This window comes from Schistocerca gregaria, chromosome 5 (genome assembly GCF_023897955.1).
Source record: "Schistocerca gregaria isolate iqSchGreg1 chromosome 5, iqSchGreg1.2, whole genome shotgun sequence".
In the NCBI taxonomy this organism is placed as follows: Eukaryota; Metazoa; Arthropoda; class Insecta; order Orthoptera; family Acrididae; genus Schistocerca; species Schistocerca gregaria.
Genome location: NC_064924.1, coordinates 409,882,853 through 409,904,970, shown reverse-complemented (window position 1 = coordinate 409,904,970; position 22,118 = coordinate 409,882,853). Strand labels below are relative to the sequence as shown.

At 42.5% G+C, this 22,118-nt stretch overlaps 1 protein-coding gene across 1 annotated transcript; it reads left to right on the top strand.

Moving 5' to 3' along the window:
- The first annotated feature begins 15,701 nt into the window (after window positions 1-15,701).
- On the top strand, window positions 15,702-20,060 carry LOC126272605 (trypsin-1-like). The gene is made up of 2 exons (XM_049975548.1): window positions 15,702-15,867; window positions 19,384-20,060. Exons 1-2 carry the CDS (start codon window positions 15,797-15,799, stop codon window positions 19,982-19,984), a joined length of 672 nt encoding a protein of 223 aa, XP_049831505.1. The 5' UTR covers window positions 15,702-15,796; the 3' UTR covers window positions 19,985-20,060.
- The last annotated feature ends 2,058 nt before the right edge of the window (window positions 20,061-22,118 follow it).

Below are 22,118 nucleotides of genomic sequence, written 5' to 3'. Positions count from 1 at the left end.
CATCTGAAATGTAACGTCCACTGATCAAAGTCCCGTCAATGCGAACAAGAGGTGACCGAGACGTGTAACCAATGGCGCCCCATACTATCACGCCGGGTGATATGCCAGTATGACGATGCCGAATAGATGGTTCCAATGTGCATTCACCGCGATGTAGGCAAACGCTGATGCGACAGTCATGATGCTGTAAACAGAACCTGGATTCATCCGAAAAAATGACGTTTTGCCATTCGTGCACTCAGGTTCATCGTTGAGTATACCATCGCAGGCGCTCCTGTCTGTGATGCAGCGTCAGGGGTAACCGCAGCCATGGTTTCCGAGCTGATAGTCCATGCTGCTGCATACGTCGTCTAAGTGTTCGTGCAGATGGTTGTTGTCTTTAAAACGTCCCATCTATTGACTTAGGGATCAAGACGTGACTGCACGATCCGTTACAGCCATGCGGATAAGATGCCTGTCATTTCGACTGCTAGTTATACGAGGCCGTTGGGATCCAGCATGGCGTTCTGTATTACCCTCCTGAACCCACCGATTCCATATTCTGCTAACAGTCATTGGATCTCGACCAACGCGAGCAGCAATGTCGTGATACGATAAACTGCAATCACGATAGGCTACAATCCGACCTCTATCAAAGTCGGAAACTTGATGGTACCCATTTCTCCTCCTTACACGAGGCATCACAACAACGTTTCACCAGGCAACGCCGGTCAATTGCTGTTTGTGTATGAGAAATCGCTTGGAAACTTTCTTCATGTTAGCACGTTGTGTGAATGTTCTGAAAAGATAATCATTTGCATATCACAGCATCTTCTTCCTGTCGGTTAAATTTCGCGTCTGTAGCACGTCATCTTTGTGGTGTAGCAATTTTAATGGCGAGTAGTGTACATTATACTTGGGCCGGACTGTCACACGTACGTGCTTACACAGGCCCGACACAGGCCAGACGTGTCAGACATAGGCCTCATCAAGGGCATCACACTGACACTCAACTTTATGATTGAAAACTATCTGGACTCAGACCACATGCCTCTAATACTACACAAGGAAGAAACACTGCAGGACACAGAACCACGCAGGACACTGAACTCCAAGAGCGCAAATTAGACCCTGTTCAAGGAAACGCTTGATAGTCGTATTTCGGACACCCACGAAATTAACAACACGCAACAAACTGATGAGGCGGTGGAGGCCTATTACTGCCATCCAAGACCAATGACTAACGCCATTCCACGTACAACACCAAACAACACTCGACGACCCTGCCCCAGGAAATCATGTGTCTTATCGCAATTAGGAACCGCCTCATGAGATACTTGCAGCGTACCAGGCGTCCGTTCTATAAACTGCACGTCAACAGACTGCAGGGTATAATACGGGACGAAATACAAACATTTCGAAACGTACAATGTGGACAGAAACTCGCAGGGCTAGATAACACACGTCCTGGAGTGTGGAAGGTAGCCGGACACTTCACCAGGGTAAAACATTACATTCCCAATCTACAAGGACCAGAGTTCCCAGCTTACTCCACGACAGAGAATTCAGAGCGTATCGCCACAGCACTTGCAGCATCTTTCGTGCCTATCCTGGCTCCTACAGAACCAATATTCACACTTGAAACGGACCACGAAGCTACACGACTTGTAGCCCAGCCCTCGCGCGACGAAATTAGAAGTAGTAGTGCAGACGAAATTACATGGGCTATCAGGCATACCAATGCTAGGAAAGCCGCTGGGCCTGATGGCATTCAAAACCGTGTCCTCCAGTAGTTCACGGATAAAGCAGTAGAATACCTCACACACTTAACGAATGCCATCCTGACACACCAACACTTCCCTGACTTTTGGAACGCGGCCAAGGTCCTGATGTTCAGGAAGCCAAGCAAATACAGCTCCGTCCCACAAAATCACCAACCCATCAGTCTGCTGTGCTCGCTCAGTAACGTTGTTGAGAAGGTAATCCTAAAACTCAGCACTAGGTATAGCATCGCCAACGACACTCTAAGTCCGGAGAAATTCGGCTTTAGGAATCACCACTGAACTACACAACAACTCCTCCGCGTAGTCGAACATATAACTCACGGCTGCAACATGAACAAAACCACAAGAGCCGTGTTTCTGGACATCGAGAAAGCTTTCGACCGTCTTTGGTACAACGGCCTTATACCGAAACTAAGCGAAGCTGGTTTCCCGGACGGACTCGTACGTCTCATACACTCATATCTCACGAACAGATGTTTTAACATTGACGTGCGGGGCAAACAATCGACACGATATCCAAGCTGGAGTACCCCAGGGAAGTATCCTAGTGCCCATCTTGTTTATCATGTACGTTAACGACTTCCAAGCAAAACAAAACACGACATTAGCCATTTACGCGGATTACACACCCGTCCTTGTACAAGATTGGAAACCGTCGAAGTTTAATTCATCACTGAGAACTGCACAACCTTGGCTGGAACGACGCGGTATTAAGGAAAACGTCGACAAGTGTGAAGCAGTTCTGTTCAACCGCAGATGGAAAGAACTGCGCAAACATCAACACTGTAGTCAGGGAACGCTACGTACACGCCCTATACGTTTCCCAGAGAAAGTCAGATATCTCGGTGTCTGGCTGGTCGGAAACTGACATGGGGACCAGGTCGAATACCTTGCCAACAGAGCGCACGCGAGGCTCAAACAACTCTACCCAATGCCCAGCAGGGAAAGTGCATTGAATAGGAGGGTGTCTTGGTCCATATACATGACACTGATTAGACCTCTGCTCCCATCTGGGGATACGCAGCTCCTACACACCTGCGCCACCTGCAGATAATACAGAACCAAGTGCTAGGGATCATTAGCAACGCTCCACCCTACACACGCACTGTGTATCTTCACAATGAATACTGCCTTGAAACAGTCAAGGAAGTATTCAAAATACACGCCACAGGAACTCGAAACACTCGAACAATCCTTTTATCTTTACTCTGGAAAACTATGATCATAACCATAGGTGGAAGCATAAGCGGCCAGAAACACTACCACCTAGGGCACAATCACATATGACAAGCCAACATACACCAACAAGCGACAAACGTCGGCAAGCCCGTGCATGTCAGCAACGTTGACTGGATACGCCAACTGCTATTAAAGCCGACCAACAGGGTACAGAAGGGAAGCCGACAAGCGTACACACCGACGCAGAAACAAATCGCCATCACCCTACCCTGAGCATCTGATATATGACCTAATGACACAATACGATGGCAAATCTGTTACAGGTACGCTGACGTAGACCGAGAGATCAACACTGGCAACCAGCGGCCGCCGCCGAGTAACAACACCGCACAACGTGAAAGGTATCGACCTGCATGAAGTCCACTACTAACAAAGCCTACTCTTGCATGACCTGTCGTAGGTAGCAATACATCCGCTACTGCTCTTTCTACCTAACCTAACTATCACAGAGGTTTTTCTTCCTTTGGATCTTGCCTCCCCCCCCCCCCCTCTTCCCTTCAAACCGATACCCTTCCTTCGACTTTCGACTCAATCTATCTCCAGATGAGCCATATTAATGGTTAACCAGACGTACGCAAACATCGCAGTACCCACATCCTGCGACACCTCACTTTAGTGAAAACTAACCTTTATGCTGAGATGGCAGTAGACTTTTTGAGGTGGTCATCGTGCCAGTGCAGGCGTGGAGGTGCTCGACCTCTGTTAAAAAAAAATAAAAAAAAATAAAAAAAAAGATCGTTTCTGCAAGTTAAATGTCTCACTAGTAGTTTATACTCGGTGGAAATTACAGTTACACAGAAATTTGAATCTTGTTGTTAAGTGGATTTGGCGGAATTAATTATCACTAGATGGAAACAATTTAAAGTTACAAAAGAATCTCTAATCCTTGTAGCAAGTAAGGTCTTGAGGTTAGATGAAGAATACATCTGAACAAACGTTAGTTCAGAAATCAAGGAGAGTGCTTCATGTCCTCACCCTATGATTTATGAGTTCCAATCGGAAAAGCCAAGGAAAGCAAAAATAAAAGTTACGCACATATAAGTGGTGTAGGGTTTAATAGTTAAAAGTTTCAGAGATTTCTTCACCTGATGTTTTCAATAAGTTGAGGCGAGGAGGCGTTTAAACAATCATTATTCCCACTATCGACACGTATGTGGGCCGGGAAGAAGCCCTAATGACTATACCGTGCACTTCACAGCGGTGTCCAGAATATCGCTGTATATGTGGATCATCGCACATTTTGGGTCCGTTTACTCATCCACGTCCGCCCGAGTCCGAAGAAAAGTTCTTCATAGATTTACATTTAAGAACAACCTTTTTTTATTTCATGTTTTGTAATTCTAAACACTAGATTTGCATGCCTGCATAGATATTTAGTATGCTTCTCCAGCACGGCCGATTTTTCCCCCTATTTTCGTTCCACTGTTACTTGGAGTTTTGATTTTTTTACTCAGTCTTGATGCTCTTTTTCCCTGGGCCTACTTTTGATCTTATCCTGAGTTTCAGTTTTTATGGTGAAATAAGCTCTTTGAACGCTGCTTTGTACTGTATTGCTGCTCAGCTATGCATTAATCAGCCAGTTTTAGAGTTTTTCTTGATTAACCGGCTGTCTGTACTTCATTATTTCTTTATTATTTTATAAATCTGTTAGTCGATGTGCCAGTGAACGTAAATCCGTTGTTTTCAGCCACTGGAAGGAAGATGTCTGATTCCATACAAAAGTGTACTTATATCAGTGAAGTTGTCATTTGTACAAATATTTTGATTAAAAATTCTATTCTTGTAACAGTAAATGCTGATGCATCGATAATAATTATTGCTACGTTCGATTATTCTTTGTTCAAGAAGTGTGCTAGGCCACACGAAGTGACTATACAGGGTGTTTCAGAATTGATGGTCTATATTCAGCGATATGACAGGAATGATCATTCGAAACAAAAAAACATTCAAGTAAACACGGGTTCTAAAACGCATGCCTTAAGAGCTATGAGCAACAATTGGTCTTCGACACTGTGAAACAAATGCCTTCTACGGCAATCTCTTTGCTTTCCATATTTTGAGAAGTGGTAGTATGGACCAAACCAACAAAAAATGTCCAGTAAAGATGTGCTCTAAAATGTATGCCTTAAAAGTTATGAGCACTTGTTCAGTAGACAAGTGTGTTTCAAAGTAGCGAAGATGAACAACCGCTCATAGCTATTAAGGTGTTCACTTTAAAGAACATGTTTACTGGACTTTTTTATTGTTTTGGTCCATAGTACACTTCCCAAAATATGGAAAGCAAAGAGCTTGCAGTAGAAGAGAATTGTTTCATAGTATCGACTATCAAAATTTGCTTATAGCTCTTAAGGTAGGCGTTGAAGAGTCCATGTTTACTTGGATATTTTTTTTCGAATGATCATTCCTGTCATATCCCTGAATACTGACTATCACTTCTGAAACACCCTGTATACCAATAGCTTCTGTAGCCACATCAGTCACCTTCCCATATCCATGTGACTCCAAAGACGTGAGGTTGTTTTAACTGTCTACAATCAGCAACACAGGAATTACTCAACTTGATTTGAGTTAGTGATGAAGTTCTATAGCCTTATTACAACTGAAGCTCCGTTAGTGCAACCTTTAGCTAGGTATCGCAGTGTGAACGGTGTCAGTATAGTATAGGATATATCTTTTTTGGTTAGTAGATAAATGATGTTGGAAGAATGAAGTTCCCTGACACGCTCATTGTACATATTTCTTGTATCAGTTTTATTTTTTTTTTCCTGCTCGTGTCAGAACTGATTTATTTCTTTCCTTTTGTGGTAAGTAGTAAGTTCTGTTATTGTACTGCTGTGGTTTCAGATTCTTCTGCTTGCGTCTGCAATCTGCCGTGAAATGATAGCCGGGAATAGCTTCCTCATGGTTGTCAAATTATCTCTTAACATCTTCTCGGTTTAAACCGGTAATCTGGCCAATGCTTACATGTCTAGAGTATTCTCGTCGCAAAAATTCTAATCACTGCAGCAAATTTAGTTGCCATTGTGTGTAACGCGACCTTATACATTTGTTAAATTTGAGTGTTATGACTGCCCGATAAGACAGCTGAAAGCGAATACAATACACCTTATCGTAGCTTTGGGCTATCTGCTACAGCGAATAATTCTAAATGTCAAGGGTCTACAACGCGTCAAGACAGCTGAAAGCGAATACAGTACACCTTATCGTAGCTTTGGGCTATCTGCTACAGCGAATAATTCTAAATGTCAAGGGTCTACAACGCGTCAAGTTTCCCTTAACAGCAATTTGAGACTCTCCAAATTTGTTCCTTCTTTCGGAATGGTGATCTCATTCTTAGGGTATTGATGAGGTTTACGTGGCACTCTTATCTCCACGAGTTTTTATTCGATACAGATATAGTTACTGCTCAATTTCAAACCACGGATAATAGATTTACGACTTGTGATCCGCAGGGTGAATGTGAACTGCACCACAAAATTTCAGAGGTTGTCCACGCGTTCTTTCGAAATATATTGGGGTAAACGTCCCTTAGTCTCCGGTGGCTGGTTACAGACTAACAATGTAATTATGATTAATTCTGTTTGTTATGTCATGGATCATTGTTTCTATGAACGTACCTTCACAACAGTGAAAAGCGTGTAATCTGCTTTCAGCAGGACGTGCAAAAGGACTGCGATGTAGTTGATCTCTGCGGAGAGACGTCAGCATAGCGTCGGTGCGCCGTCCATATTTTGCATTCGCAAAGCCACACATGAGGTGCATGTCGATTAGCTCTTCACCAACGGACATGTCTACTCTCACATGCATGTCTGAAGGAACACACATTGTTGACGATCCACAGATGTACGAAATAATTCGAAATGAATGTTTTGAATTCGAATTCCTTAACATTAGCTGTGTCAGATACCCAATAGAGACACATGAAACTTTGTGCTACACCGTGACTCCACAGCTACATCTACATCTACATGATTGCTCTGAAATGCACAACTAAGTGCCTGGCAGCCTGTTTCTGTACCATCCCATTCTCGAACAGCGCGCGGGAAAAACGAACACTTAAATCTTTCCATGCGGGCTCTGATTTCTCTTATTTTTATTACCGCGATCATTCCACCCAATATAGGTGGGCGCCCACAAAATATTTTCATACTGTGAGGAAAAAGTTAGAGATCGAAATTTCATGACACGATTCTGCTGCAGATAAAAAGGCCTTGGTTTAATGATTGCCACCAGAATTAGATTATCATGTCCATACACCTCTCTCCCCTATTTCGCGATAATACATAACGAGCTGTCTTCTCTGAACTTTTTCGATGCCCTCCGTGAATCCTATCCGGTGCGGATTCCACATACTCCAGAAGTGACTGGACAAGCGTGGTATAAGCAGTCTCTTTAGTGGACCTGTTGCATTTTCTAATTGCCAGTACATCGCAGTCATGATTTGCTTTACACACGATATTACATATGTAGTTGTTCCAGTACAAGTTGTCGTAATCACAATCCCTGAGTATTGAGTTGAATTTACAGCTTTTAGATTGTTGGGTTTTATCCTGTAACCGAAATTTAGCAGATTCATTTCAGTACTCATGTGGATGACGTTACAAATTTCACTATTTAGAGTCAATTGCAGCTTACAGATACCTTACCTACATCGTTTTGCAGTTTGTTTTGATCATCTGATGACTTTTCAAGACGGTAATCATCTGCAAGCAACCCAAGAGGGCTACTCGGTTTGTCTGATAAATAGTTTATGTAGAGTAGGAACAGCAGTCGGCCCATAACACTTCCCTGAGGAACGTCAGATATTACTTCTATTTTACTGAATTATTTCCCATCAGTTGTTACGAACTGTGATCTTTCTTACGGGAAGTACCAAGTCCGATAGTACAACTGAGAAGAACTCAATAGGCACACCATTTGATTAGAAGTCACTTGTGGGGAACAGTGTCAAAATCCTTATGAAAATCTACAAAATGGAATCAGTTTGACTTACCTTGGCAGCAGCACTCACTACCTCGTTCACAAGAACGAATCCGTCGTGGTTGTTTGTTAATAAATCGTTTCTTCCGTGATAACTCGTAATGTTCGAAAACAGTATATGTTCCAAAATTCTACTGTAAATCGACTTTAAAGATATGATCCTGTAATTCAGCGGAAGACCCCTATTTCCTTTCTTGGATATTGCTGCGACTTGTGCAACTTTCCAGTCTTTAGATACGGATCTTTCGACAAGCGAGCCGTTGTAGATGATAGTAGTGTGTGAAGCTATTGTATCAACATTGAAAGGAACCTGACTGGTATACAATCTGGACTGGAGGCCATATTAACTGATTAACTGATCTAAGCTGCTTCGCTACATCGAGGATATTAACTTCTCAGCTATTTGTGTTGGCAGTTGCTGTTGATTCTAATTCTGGAATATTTACTTTCTCTTATTTGGAGGAAGAATTTCATAGAACTGTGTGTAGTAATTCTGCTTTAGTGGTACTGCCATCACGCAGTCACGGTATTGATTGTGTCTTTCCGTTGGTCTACTTCATATACGAACAGAATCCCCCCCGGATTTTCTACCAGACTTCGAGACTGTGGGAACTATTAAAAGCGTCCCTCATTGAAGTTTGCTCTAATTTTCTAAATTCTATAAAAATTTGGCACAACTGTGTTGTATACCATGTGGGATGAGTATCATCTCATATTTGGTATATATCTCTCAACTGCCGTCGATACTGTTTCTCTGAATATAAACCACATCTGACCTACACTAACATAGACTGGAAGTATTGGAGACTGTCTCTTAGGAAGGCGTCAAGCAGACTGTTACCTGCTTTTTTGAAAAGCATTTTGCGTTCATTTTTTGTCGGTTTTGATGTTACGGTATTTAGTACACCACAACAACCTTGTGGTCACTAATCTCTGTATCCGTCATGATGCTTACTAGTTGCTGAGGATTATTTGTCAATAATGTTTTCGCTGCCGTTTACACTTCGAGTGGACTCCTGTCTACTTCTGACTTTAATCATGTATTTTGGATAACATATCGAGGGTAGGTTGAAGTTACCACCAACCAAAATTGTATGAGTGGGGTACCTATGTGAAATGGGACTTAAATTTTGTTTGAATTTTTCAGAAACTTAATAATATGAGTCGGGGTGTCGGTAAAAGAAACCAATTATTTATTTCTGCCGGTTGTGAGGAATAACTTCTACCTCACTAATTCTCGGGAACTATCTACTTCAATTTCACTAGAAGATAGACTGCTTCTGACATCAATACAGACTCCAGTAACAATTTTATTTTACCTGTTCTTTCTCCACATTGTTGTAAATATTTCAGCTGAATTTATTTCTGCCTTCAGCCAGTTTTCCATATCTATAATGATTCGAGTTTCAGCGCTTTCTATTAGCGCTTGGAATTCTGATTCTTTTCCATCTCAACTATGAAAATATTCTACTACAACACCCGTTGTTGCTAGGTCTACCTTCGTGTGTTCGTCCCTTATCCTTTTAGACTGAAGTCCTTTCTGTAGTTTCCCGAGATCCTCTAACCTAATAAAAGAGCCCAGTCCTCTCCATACAGCTGCTGCTAAACGTGCAGCCGCTTGCTGTGTGTAATAGACACCTGACCTATGTAGCGAAACCGGGAAAGCCACATCTCTATAGCGAAGTGGAGCAATCTGCAGCCTACACAGACGCAGAACAGTCAGAGCCTCTGATTCAGACCCCCACTCGTCTCTGTGCTAAACAGCCACAGTCGGTTCTGTCGACGGTGCTGCAAATGGTGAGCTCCGCCCTCATTTCGCAAGCTAGACTGCCAGTCTTTACCATACCAGCTAGGCGGCTGAAATTAGAGAGAATCTCTTCCGATCCAAAGTGTCACACATCGTTAGTTAAAAAAAACGTGTGTGAAATCTTATGGGACTTAACTGCTAAGGTCATCAGTCCCTAAGCTTACACACTGCTAAGGTCATCAGTACCTAAGCTTACACACTATTTAACCTAAATTATCCTAAGGACAAACACACACACCCATGTCCGAAGGTGGACACGAACCTCGGCCGGGACCAGCCGCACAGTCCATCACTGCAGCGCCTCGACCGCTCGGCTAATCATGCGCGGCCGTCAGTTCTGATGCGAGTCACCACCTGGAGTTATCTGCATCTTGTGCTCTTCATGGCATCCGGGAGCAACATTTCCACATCTAGAATGACTCCTCCCAGTCTGCGCACGGAGTGCACACTGGTTTCCTTCCCCTCCTTCGCCGTCATCTCCTTGGAGGGCCACATTATGGGCCTAATGTTGTAGCTCCCAGCGACCAGTAATCCCACCCTCTGTGAATGCCCACACTTAGTGGACCTAGAGGCTTCCCCTGGAGCGAGGTGAACGACTGCTCAGGGACTTTGTCAGGCACAGAGAGCTAATGAAACCTTTTCGTAAGACAGGCCAGACAGCTCTTCTAATCACCTTCCTGGGAATTCTTCCGCTCTCTGCCACACCTTGGATCGACCTCCCACTCGAGCACAGGTGAGGGATCAACTTCAGTGTGGAGAGTATCCGCGGACGCACTGGACGTGCTGGAATTCTCTCGGATCCCCATGTCTGTCCTCCTACAGTGAAATAATTCGTGAACAAGTAGTGTATTCGCCTTTATCGGCAGCAGCATCGGAAGGTCCTGTCAGCATCGGAAGGTCCTGTCTCACAAACAGTCTAACCGACACTCGAACAGTCATTTTTAACTTATCGCGAGCAATCGCTTTAACCGCTTTGGCTTCCACGAGCACTCCACGGACCAACCCAAGCTTCCATTCGTAATACTGCCTGATTTCCTGACCATAATCCATTGAATTTATCGTATAATGCTCGCAGTGCCACTTGGACTCCCGCAAAAGAAATAATAAAAAAACGAGGAGTCTACACATTTGTTGTGATAGTGTGTCCATCTATGGTCGTTATTGTTTTGTGCATTCCACGTTTTCAAACGCGGCCGATGGCTGTCTACAAACAGGGTCTGCAAAAAACGAGAAAACACCACTTACCTGCAGTCCGCGGCGCCTCTCCAGTCCTGGCTGCCCAGTCTGCTGCTCAAACGTGTAAACCCGGCAATGATTAGCGGCTCCCTCCGACACCATGGCAATCCCAGTTCCACGAAGTTAATGCCTGTTCCTCCAGTCGCCGCAAAAAGGGCCGTTCTCCATAACATTTTCTGTTCGCACATCTCAGCTCCAACACGTTGTGTCTTCCTGTAACGCCGGAAATGCATATCCTCCTATTTCCATCAGTTGTCCTATAAATTTTTTCCTTATTTTGTTACCTGAAGATATGACAGTTCTGTATCTTTGTATATTGTAATTGTTTTACTACATATATATGCATTTATGTCGATGTATAATTGGTTTGTTTTGTAAATATTATTGGTAGTTTTACACTGAGTCTTGCCTAGGGAAAATTATGTTGTCGAAACATTAGGGCGATGGGTCATGTGGAGAACCAAAGTGTTTAGGATCTTGCGTAGTGCTAACTCTGCCGCATGGAGCGCGGGCAGAGCAGAGTCTGGCTTGAGTAGGGCGGTGGAGCAGGTGTGTTGAGTGACGCTCCAGCTAGTTGCCACGGTTTCGGGGTTTGGCAGCATGTAATTGCGCTCGACTTGCTATGATGGTTTCTGGCGCGGTGTCGTTGACAGGAAACATTAGCTGGCACACATCAAGAGCTAGTTTCGTCTGGTGACCGTGTCGAGAAGAAGGCGCGCCAACAGCGACGGCCGGCAATAAGTGATTGTCACCACCTCCTCGATCGTCGACTTCAAACTTTCAATCAACCAACAAGGAAGACTGAAAGCACGTAAAGTGTTAGAACTGTATGGCAGACCTCAGCTTTTCAAACTGTTCCGTTTGCATCTCTAAAATACAGCAACTTAGCATGAACCTTTGTTGCACATTGTCCCATTTGCATTACCAATCAGGGTCCCTTACTTTTCCGAAATGAACCGGAGTGTCGTTAAAATTCAAACGCTAGCATTAAAGTAATATCATTCCATTTCACTGCTTTAATTTCAAAGTTCAGTTAAAGTATTCATAGCTAGCTACAATAAACAAACAGAACTATATTTATATAACACAAGCACAAATCAAGAGTGCGAGTTTTGTTACCATATTATAGCTTACCTGTGACTACCTCAGCTTGGTAAGTACTAAATTTTACTACTGTTAATTGTTCAAAATCATTTAATTCAAGTTCAAAGTTAAATCTCTTATTTCTAAATAGCGTAGATTCAAGTTGCTTTTGAGATGATTGTTGAGGTAGCCCAAGACTAACCTTATTTTATTTAATTTCGTTGTGCTTCAGAAACAAAGTTCACTATTAATTTCAGTCACTAAATTAACTGTCAATTTTCCGGTTTCATTAATTCTTTTGCTAAATTAAGTCAGAGTGTAGCGAAATTTATTACTTCTGACAAGCATTCACTTTCCACACAACATGTGTCAACCTTCAGTTGCCACGTTTTTAGTGCTAATTATATGTGCATTAACCTTTCTTTTTCAGTTATTATAGTAGTTGTCCATAGGACTGGTGACGGTAATTTTCCCCAAATCTCAAATATGTAATTACCGCCAGTTAATTGTTAACGTAACGTACGCACATTTACTTTCTTTATTAATTTTACCCTTTTCAGAATTAACCCAACTCCTGTACAATGTTCTTGTATCAGTCCACATGAATGCTGGTGGGCATTATGATGGACAGTATCACATCACGCAGTCTCCTGGCCGTTCTTCTTGGATTACGTCTGTAAGACATCTCACTTGTCGACAATAAATGTCAGCAGTGATGGTTAACCTGGTGGGAGCAATTCGTAGTACACCACAGCGCCACCGCTCCACCAGATACATAACATTTTATTTTTTTTGTGGAAGCATGCAGGTCTTTTGTATGGAGAGCTGCAACTTTGTTTGGGATCAACCACTCCTTTCTTTTCTTTATATTAGCATAAAGACGCAATTTCTCGTCCGCTGATAGTAATGGGAAGGCAGGAATCGGTTTAGATTGTGGATGGGGCCGTAATCAGCTGCTATTGTTTGCCTTTTACATTTACACACAATTTATTTTAAACTAGTAATTCGAGACTCAACAATAAATAAAATACCATACGTTATTAATGAAAGAATAAACAACTGTGCAAATAATAGTGTTTTCAGTGAGCTACAATTTAGCAAATCACCATTAAATACAGATACAACAGGTAATGTTTTAAAACAAGCCACTGTGATCTGTGCAGAAGGCCTTACACGCCAGGAATTGAAATAAATTAAGAATTGTTTAAAACTCGTTGCAGCTTACAAATGACATGTATTGAAATATCAAAGGCAAGTCGCCACAAACACAGCAGAAGGCACCAGACGCCAGGAATGGCAGTAAATAAGGTTTTAAGGCTTACTGCTAAAATACAAATACCAGATTAGAATTGTAAGACGAATGACCACAATCACGGCTAAAGGTCTTATACTCCAGAAACGGCAATATAATAAAAATTTTAGAAACCTGCCCTAAAACAACAAATACAGTAGCAAAGGTTAATTACAAAATCAAGCACCTGATCACCAAATAGATGAAGTAAGATGATGGTAAACTTTGTACCACAAGGGGCTACAGACGGTGCTCCAGGAATCAACCTCTAAGAAGGTCCAGCAACAAACTTTTTCGTTCGCGATGAGATAGGCAGCCAAGAGTTGCATTGACTTCAGAAGATGGTAACTGAGACTAGTGGCAGTCTACGAATGACTAATGATAAAATCTTGCTGAAGCTATCTGACGTCCGATAAAACAAATGCAGCGATGGAGCAATACGCCAAAGCCGAACCGGCGGTCTGCACTACGTCCCCAGAATACTGTGTTTAGAGCGCCAGGAACGAAAAGGAACCACTATCACCAGAGTAGAAAGCACTCCACTCGCTGCTCCTCGCCTCGGCGACACTACGAGCAGCAACACGAACCCACGCCGCTGGAGAATCACGAGATATCACAATGTTGTAGGTTTCTCTACTTGGATTGCAACGCACTCATCTTAAGGCCTGCTGGATTCGGTTTACGACGAGGTCGTGCACCCTCGTGATCACAGCCCTTCCATCCGTCAGTCCATGCGTGCCGCCAGCAGTCCAGGCGTGTTCTGGCACTGCTCGGACCGGGCTCCCCCTGAAGCCCCAACCGAACTGGCACACTCACAGTACCCGGAAAAACAATGACGTCGCTCCAAAGATAGGCCAACAGTTACTACATATCGATAACCGCCGCTGCTTCACTAGCGGGCAGGCAACGCATGCGAAACCGAGTGGCGCCATTCAACACGAAAAGAAGACAAACAATCGCAACCATGCCAACTAAACGATACCAACGTGAGCCGCAGCACGGCTCAGGTAAGGATAAAGTATAGGACAGGTCAATGTTTTTCACGTGCCGATTGATGACAAGCAATCAGAGATACACAGATGATCTCTGTGATTTTGGTAGAGGCGGACCAATTCCATGGCCTCCACGCTCTCCTGGAAAACTCTTGTCTACGCAACCCCGGTACCAAATGTAGAGACTCTTCGTGCTGACATTGTGGACGACTGTGATACAATACGCCGTTCTCCAAGGCTGCATCAGCGCATCAGGGATTCATTGCGACGGAGGGTGGATGCATGTATCCTCGCTAATGAAGGAGATTTTGAACATTTCCTGAAACAAAGTGTTTGAAGTCACGCTGGTACGTTCTGTTGCTGTGTGTTTCCATTCCATGATTAATGTGATTTGAAGAGAAATAATAAAATGAGCTCTAACATTTAAAGTAAGCGTTTTCGGACACTTGTCCACATAACATATTTTCTTTTTTTTGTGTGAGGAATGTTGCCTGAAAGTTTGGCCGTACCTTTTTGTAACACCATATATATATATATATATATATATATATATATATATATATATATATATATATATATATATGTGTGTGTGTGTGTGTGTGTGTGTGTGTGTGTGTGAGCGTCATTCCAGTAGGTTCCGGATGTTGCAGGAACAACTATTCAGAGTTATAAAATTACTGCAATAGTATCAGAACATTAAGACACAATACAAGTTTAAAGAGAAATTTGTCTTAAGAAGCCATCACGTTTAATGACACATAAGCAGCTCAGAATTCCGAGTAAATACTTAATGTTATTCCCGCACACTCTCTAAAACGAGTGCGCTACGTTCGCTAAGAAATTCGGTACACAGTAAATAGTTTTCAGTTTAAGACTAGCACAGACACTGCCTGTGTTAGCTCGTGCGCCAAGAGCAAGCCACAGACTAACGCGATCACAGACCCATTCATGGCTCACAGGCCCTCCAGACGAACAGATAAGCGCGTCTTAACGGCACATCTGCACTTCGATGTTAATCAGTCAAGTCGATGTTTATCACTGTAATAACAAAATGCGCATCTCACACAAACAAAATAATTATCGACGTCTCAATGTACAGATAAATGGTGACAGTCGTCATAGTATGAAGTATGGGAACTGATTCTATCAAAACTTTTTTGTTCATAAGCTCGACCAATCAAAAACGTTGAAAGAAGATTAAGTATTTCTAGATTTCGGCTGAAGTTAGCAATTTGTGCAACGAAATGGGAGCACAGAACATATATAATCGGTAGAGTGGAATCGTTCACCAGACTCTGTTGCCGACATGTTGCGGGCTGTTGTGGTGGTACTCCTGGTGGCGGCCCTCTGTGGCGCCACTCCCCTGGTGAAACCCATTCCAGGGAGCAGGACATGGCGGCCTCGTATGGGTAGTCGAATCGTCGGAGGTACCCAAGTCAGCATCTCCCAGTACCCGTGGCAGCTCTACTTCACCATGTGAGTTGTAGTCCGTAATGTTACCTTTTACCAAGTTCACTACGGCGTATTTATAAGTTTTACTCAACTTGTAATGTGGGTGGACGTAATACCATAGTACCTATTGTTAGAGCTAGGTTGCATTACTTTAGCTACAGTGAGCAATCTACACTCACCCGTAGTAGCCAGTGAGCATATAATCACGGACGTGGTGGTAATTTACCTCATGCATTCAGGAGTAAACGAATTCATGATAATGGTGTCAAGGAGTTTTGCCATCGACTCCACGTGAAGTTTAGGGCTCAGGACACATAAACTTGATAATGGTGGTAGGTAATGGCTTCATTACATTCCTCAGAAGAATAAAATGGTCAATGCATCTCTCATAGCAACTCATTCTGCTATTTACCCATCTGCTCATAGCGATGTCAAAAGCTTTTATACAATAATTGATGCTGCTCTGACTACCCCGCAGTCACGTGACCAGTAACCTCCACCCCGGTTTAACTCCACGTCACCAATCATTTTAAAGTCTATCTATACTCTCTCATCAAATAAAGACTCTCTGATTTGTTAGTGTTAGCCTAATCTGCCCTCGTTCTTATAGCTACCCATTGGACCGACCTCTCAGTAGATCTGAGCAGGAGACTAGTTTACTACCGAAATACTTTGCAAAGTCTGGCATTCGTGAAATTATTTTCAGAAGACCGCATGTCCTGTGGATTCGCTTTACACACCATTTATTCTTTTGTTTCATTGAATTCTTTATCCAATACGGTTTCTTCAAGCTTCAGTAGGTGAATCTATATCCACTACTCCACCCTATTCAGTCAAGGCATTTGGCGTGAGTGAGCACTTATGCTGTTAATGGACGGCTGCATAGCTGATGATTTACTGTGAAAATGTAAGCCATGGTTGCAATCTATCTATATGAGTACCCGCGACCTTTAGGTTGGCATTCAAAGATGCTAACTCTAGACATAACGCACTTGTTTCTTCTCTCTCTCTCTCTCTCTCTCTCTCTCTGAGGCCCACCAAAAATCCCTCTCCTGTGCCCCTGTGTCCTCTTCACCTCAGAATATCTCTTGCAACCTACGTCCTCAATTATTTGCTCGACGTATTCCAATCATTCTCTTCTTCTACCGTGTTCAGACTCTACAAGTTCCTCTGGTATCACGGAAGTTATTCCATCATGTCTTAAGAGATGTTCTACCATCTTCAGTGACTTCCGTATGTTTTTTTCCTCGCCGATTATCCGGAGAAACTCCTCACTCCTTACCTCAATAGTAAACCTAATTTTAATCATTCTTCTGTAACACCATTTCTTAAGTGCTTCGAGTCTCTTATTTTACAGACTTCCCACAGTCCATGTTTCATGACCGTACCATCCTGTTCTCCAAACGTACATTCTCAAAAATTTGTTCCTCAATTAAAGCCTACGTTTGATAATGGTAGTCTTCTCTTGGGCTGGAATGCCCTTTTTTCCACTGCTAGTCTGCTTTTTATGTTCCCTTGCTCCATCCATCGTGGGTTATTCTGCTGCCTAGGCACCAAAATTCCTTAACTCTATCTACTTTACGATCAAATCTAACGTTAAGTTTCTCACTGTGCTCTCTACTTCTATCTTTCTTCGAGTTACTCTCAACCCATATGCACTCATTACGCTTTTAATTCCCGTCAGCAGACCCACGTTCACTGAGAATAGCAATGTCATCAACGACTCTTCTCATTGATATCTTTTCACCTTGAATTTGAATTCCACTATTGAACCTTTTTTATTGCCGCCGCTGTTTCTTCGATGTAAAGTTAGAAAGGAGCAAAAGAAAACATCCCCGTCTTAAACCAGGTTTTGTTCGTTTTCGTTGCTTGGTCTTCGTTCTCGTATATATTCTGTATTACCCTTCCTTCGCTATAACTTACCCTATGTGTCTCAGAATTTCGAACATCTTGCACCAGGTCAACAAATCTTGCTTCCATTGTCGACCACAAAGTCAGTGCTGCCTCGCTAGTGCCGTTACCTTTCCTAAAGCCTAACTAATCGTCATGCAAAACATGCTCTGTTTTCTTTTCCATTCTTTTGTATATTATTCTTGTCAGCAACTCGTATTCCCGAATGTAATATAAAGCGGAAACTAGGGGTTACAAAGATACATTGACACTTTAAATTTTTATTAAAACTTTATTGTGAATTCATACCTCTCTTTCTAATTCCGTACTAGAGTCATCTCTCCGTAAGCATCTAGGGTGTCTCACCGCCGAGATAACGTAGCTAATACAGAACGAAAAGAACTGCAATCTGAACAGCTATGTGTCAGTCCATCTTACCGCATTAGATCAATTTGATCTGTTACCATTTATGTGCCAGGACCTAAAGTGATACGATGACTGGGAGCCAGAAAGGCGTATTGACAAGTTCAAATATTTATTAATACCAAACATTTACACCAACTATTAAATAATTAATTGCAATCTTGATTTTTAGGTACAACTTCAGTGGATTATATGTGTCAGTGGATGTTTAGCAGGTAACTATCAAATAGTTTCTTTCGACCACAGCTTGGTTGACAGCACAGGCGTCACAGTAGTTTCAGACCAGTTACGTGGACATCCAGACTAGTGATACTGATAAGACGCACCGTAGATCTACGGAAGTATTTCATCGAGTAATCTGAAAACAACTGTAATTAGTTCCTGAAAACCAATATCTCAAATGGGAGATACCCATAGAATTTTACCAAGGTTATATTGCTGCAGACTCATTTTAACAACAAGAAAAAGGAAAGTTCATTTATTATTTGTGTCGTATCCTTTTCTATTATGTTTTCTACCAGTAAACCCTTCTTCTCAATACATAAGTAGTATGGACGAAAATATATATAGTACAACACACCTGAAGAAAACACATTCCAGATATAGTACTTAGGCTATGGAACACTAGCATACATAATTTTAGGAAAGGCTAATTACTGGGAGGTTGAGCAATAAAATTCCTGGCGCCATAACTGCTTGCAGGAGATATGTCAAGTATATTTTGCGCCAGGTACCCTAATCACTACGTACGGAACATGGACCTGTAGTTCTGAATGTCTTGAAATTCATTGTGTTTAGTACATCAGCGTTCAAAGCCAAATGCGAACCTTCTTCATTTACTGCACAAAGAAGATCCCTTTTAAGTGGAATATATATGTGTTCACATAATTTTAGCACAAAAAATATGATTTAGTTTTGGAATGAAATGCCTTCCAGTTTGTTGAAAAAATTTTCAGTCCCATAAGCACACTACACGGTAGACAGGTAACGGAGAGTTTGGAACCTACGCTCACTTTCACTTAAATCAGAAGCTCTACACGGAGATGATCAGTTGATCCACCTGTCAGGATCCTTTTGTTATTTGCGAAAAAACAGCAACATGAGGATAAAATGCTTAAGTCAATATATTTTCTTATTTGCAAATCAAGATATTTATATCACAGAATTTAAAAACACCTCCTTGCAGTACGCGCAATGTGCTGATGCAGTTTTCCTTTCTCTCGCCAGTGGCAACTACATGTGTGGCGCCTCAATCATCAGCAACACCTGGGCTCTGTCTGCAGCCCACTGTGTAGACGGCTTTTCCACCAGCCAGATGCTGCTGCGCGCTGGCACCTCTACCAGGGGTAGCGGTGGCACCACTCACAACATCGCCACCGGCTACATACACAAAAGCTACTCTGATCCCGACTACGACATCGCCGTCGTGCAGGTATCCAACGCCTTCAGCTTCAACAGCAACGTGCAGGCCGTGGGTCTGACCTCGTCAGAGCCCTCTGCCGGAACCTCAGTAACAACCACTGGCTGGGGAGCCACCTCCTACGAGGGCAGCGCCTCCAACACGCTGCTGGCGGTCACCGTCCAGATCGTAGACCGCAACACGTGCAACCAGGCCTACGGCATCATCACCAGCCGCATGATCTGTGCAGGAGTGAACGGAGGCGGCAAGGACGCCTGCCAGGGAGACAGCGGCGGTCCTCTGGTGTCCGGCTCCACCCAGGTGGGCATCGTCTCCTGGGGCAATGAGTGCGCCTTGGCCGACTATCCTGGTGTCTACACCAATGTAGCCAACTTGAGATCTTGGATCAAAGACGCTACAGGTGTTTAACTTACTGACCAGATGTTTTTGCATGTTAATGTACTACTTTATGAGCTTGTTATCTTAAGCAGTACAAATCTTTACGCAGTTGCTGCTTGCAGCAAATAAAACCTTGATTTAATATACTTTCATGTGTTTTTATTTATCCTGAAATCATATATAGGATTGAAAGACTTACTCAGGAGAAGACATACACTTAGATAAGAGTTTAGTAGTGATGGAGAATAGGCTGATGTTTAACACTCATGCGGAATAATTTAAACATTCTAGATGGGAGAAACTTTAAGTGACTGGGGAGAAACCGGAAAGTGACTCCCATGTGGTCAACACCTATTCTTTATAGGTGTGAATGACCATCCACTTAACATTCAGCAAGCCCAATCGGTACTTCTTACAGACGATGCACGCACCGAGCGACGTGGAGCAGTGGTTAGCACACTGGACTCGCATTCGGGAGGACGACGGTTCAATCCCGTCTCCGGCCATCCTGATTTAGGTTTTCCGTGATTTCCCTAAATCGTTTCAGGCAAATGCCGTGATGGTTTCTTCGAAAGGGCACGGCCGATTTCCTTCCCAATCCTTCCCTAACCCGAGCTTGCGCTCCGCCTCTAATGACCTCGTTGTCGACGGGACGTTAAACACTAACCACCACCACCACCACACAGACAATGCAAGTGTTATATCAAATTCTATTAGAGAAAAGACATAGAAGAGATTGTTAACGATGTTTTTCGAAGAATTATTAAACGATTCTCTGAAAATGGATTCTCCCCAAAGTTTTGATGAAACGCATGGTTTTCAGTTCTGTACGACAAATGGTGAGATACCAAATATTATATAGCACATGAACAGGAGTCAGTAAGTAGAACAGAATGCTCCAGATATGTGAGAGTACGTATTGATGGAAACTTTAACTGGAAGAAGCATATTAGCGAGCATCTGAAACAATTAAGTTCAGCTTTTTTTCTGTTTGTATAATTGCTAGTCTTGAAAATAAGCGAATTAGCATGCTGACATGGTTTGGCTGCTTATATTAAATATCGTCTTATGGAATACTCTCTTGGATAACTCACCACTTGGAAAAAAATTATTGGCTGCATCAACAGAACAGCGAGCATAATAAAACATGTCCATTCATTGACGCCATATAGGTACTTCTACAAGGAGTTAGGCATTTCAAATGCACCTGCACAATAGATATATCGCTAACGAAATTCGTCATTGTTAATCCATCACAGTTTGACAATTACAGTAATGTACATATCAACAAAACTATAGTTACCTTTATTACCTATTATTAAACTTGGCAGTTGCTCTGAAAGGAGTTATGCAGTGAAAAAAATATTTGATCATTTGCCCAATGACCTAAAATGTCTGAACGGTAGCAAACCAAGTTTAAAAACTAACATAAAATTATTTCTTCTGGAGTTCTATTCCACAGCAGAATTTGTTAAAAAAACTTAGACACTACGTGCAGTCTATAGGACTCAAAAATAATGTCTGCATTAATTGTAACATTAATCATCTGTACATATCATGTAACCGACTCATTCCACATCATTTCGAGAAACGAATCGTTCAAAGCTTGCAAGGAACAGACTTGACGAAAGGTCTGTTCCTAAAGACTGGAAAGTAGCACAGGTCACACCAATATTCAAGAAAGGAAATAGGAGTAACCCAATGAATTTCGGACCCATGTCACTGATCTCAATTTGCAGAAGGATTTTGGAGCATATACTGTAATCAAACATTATGAATCATCTTGAAGAAAATGACTTATTGATACATAGCCAAGACGGATTCAGAAAATATTGTTCTTGTGCATCACAGCTAGCTCTTTATTTCCATGAAGTAATGAGTGCTGTTTGTAAGTAAGCTGTTTAGGTTTTCTTATTGGTAACGCCACATAGCGCTCTGTATAAAAAAAACACTGGCTGTGCTATGTGCAGTCAGTGGCTGGTTGGCATTGTTGTAATACTCGGCATTGTAGTGTTGGGCAGCTGGATGTTAACAGCGCGTAGCGTTGCGCAGTTGGAGGTGAGCCGCCAGCAGTGGTGGACGTGGGGAGAGAGATGGCGGAGTTTTGAAATTTGTAAGAATTGGTGTCATGAACTGCTATATATATTATGACTAGTGAGGTAAA

Bases quoted from the DNA above. Each gene is read 5' to 3' on its own strand.
- LOC126272605 (XM_049975548.1), top strand. From the start codon at position 15,797: ATGGGTAGTCGAATCGTCGGAGGTACCCAAGTCAGCATCTCCCAGTAC. The intron at 15,868-19,383 runs GTGAGTTGTAGT...TTCTCTCGCCAG, and splicing joins TGGCAGCTCTACTTCACCAT to TGGCAACTACATGTGTGGCG.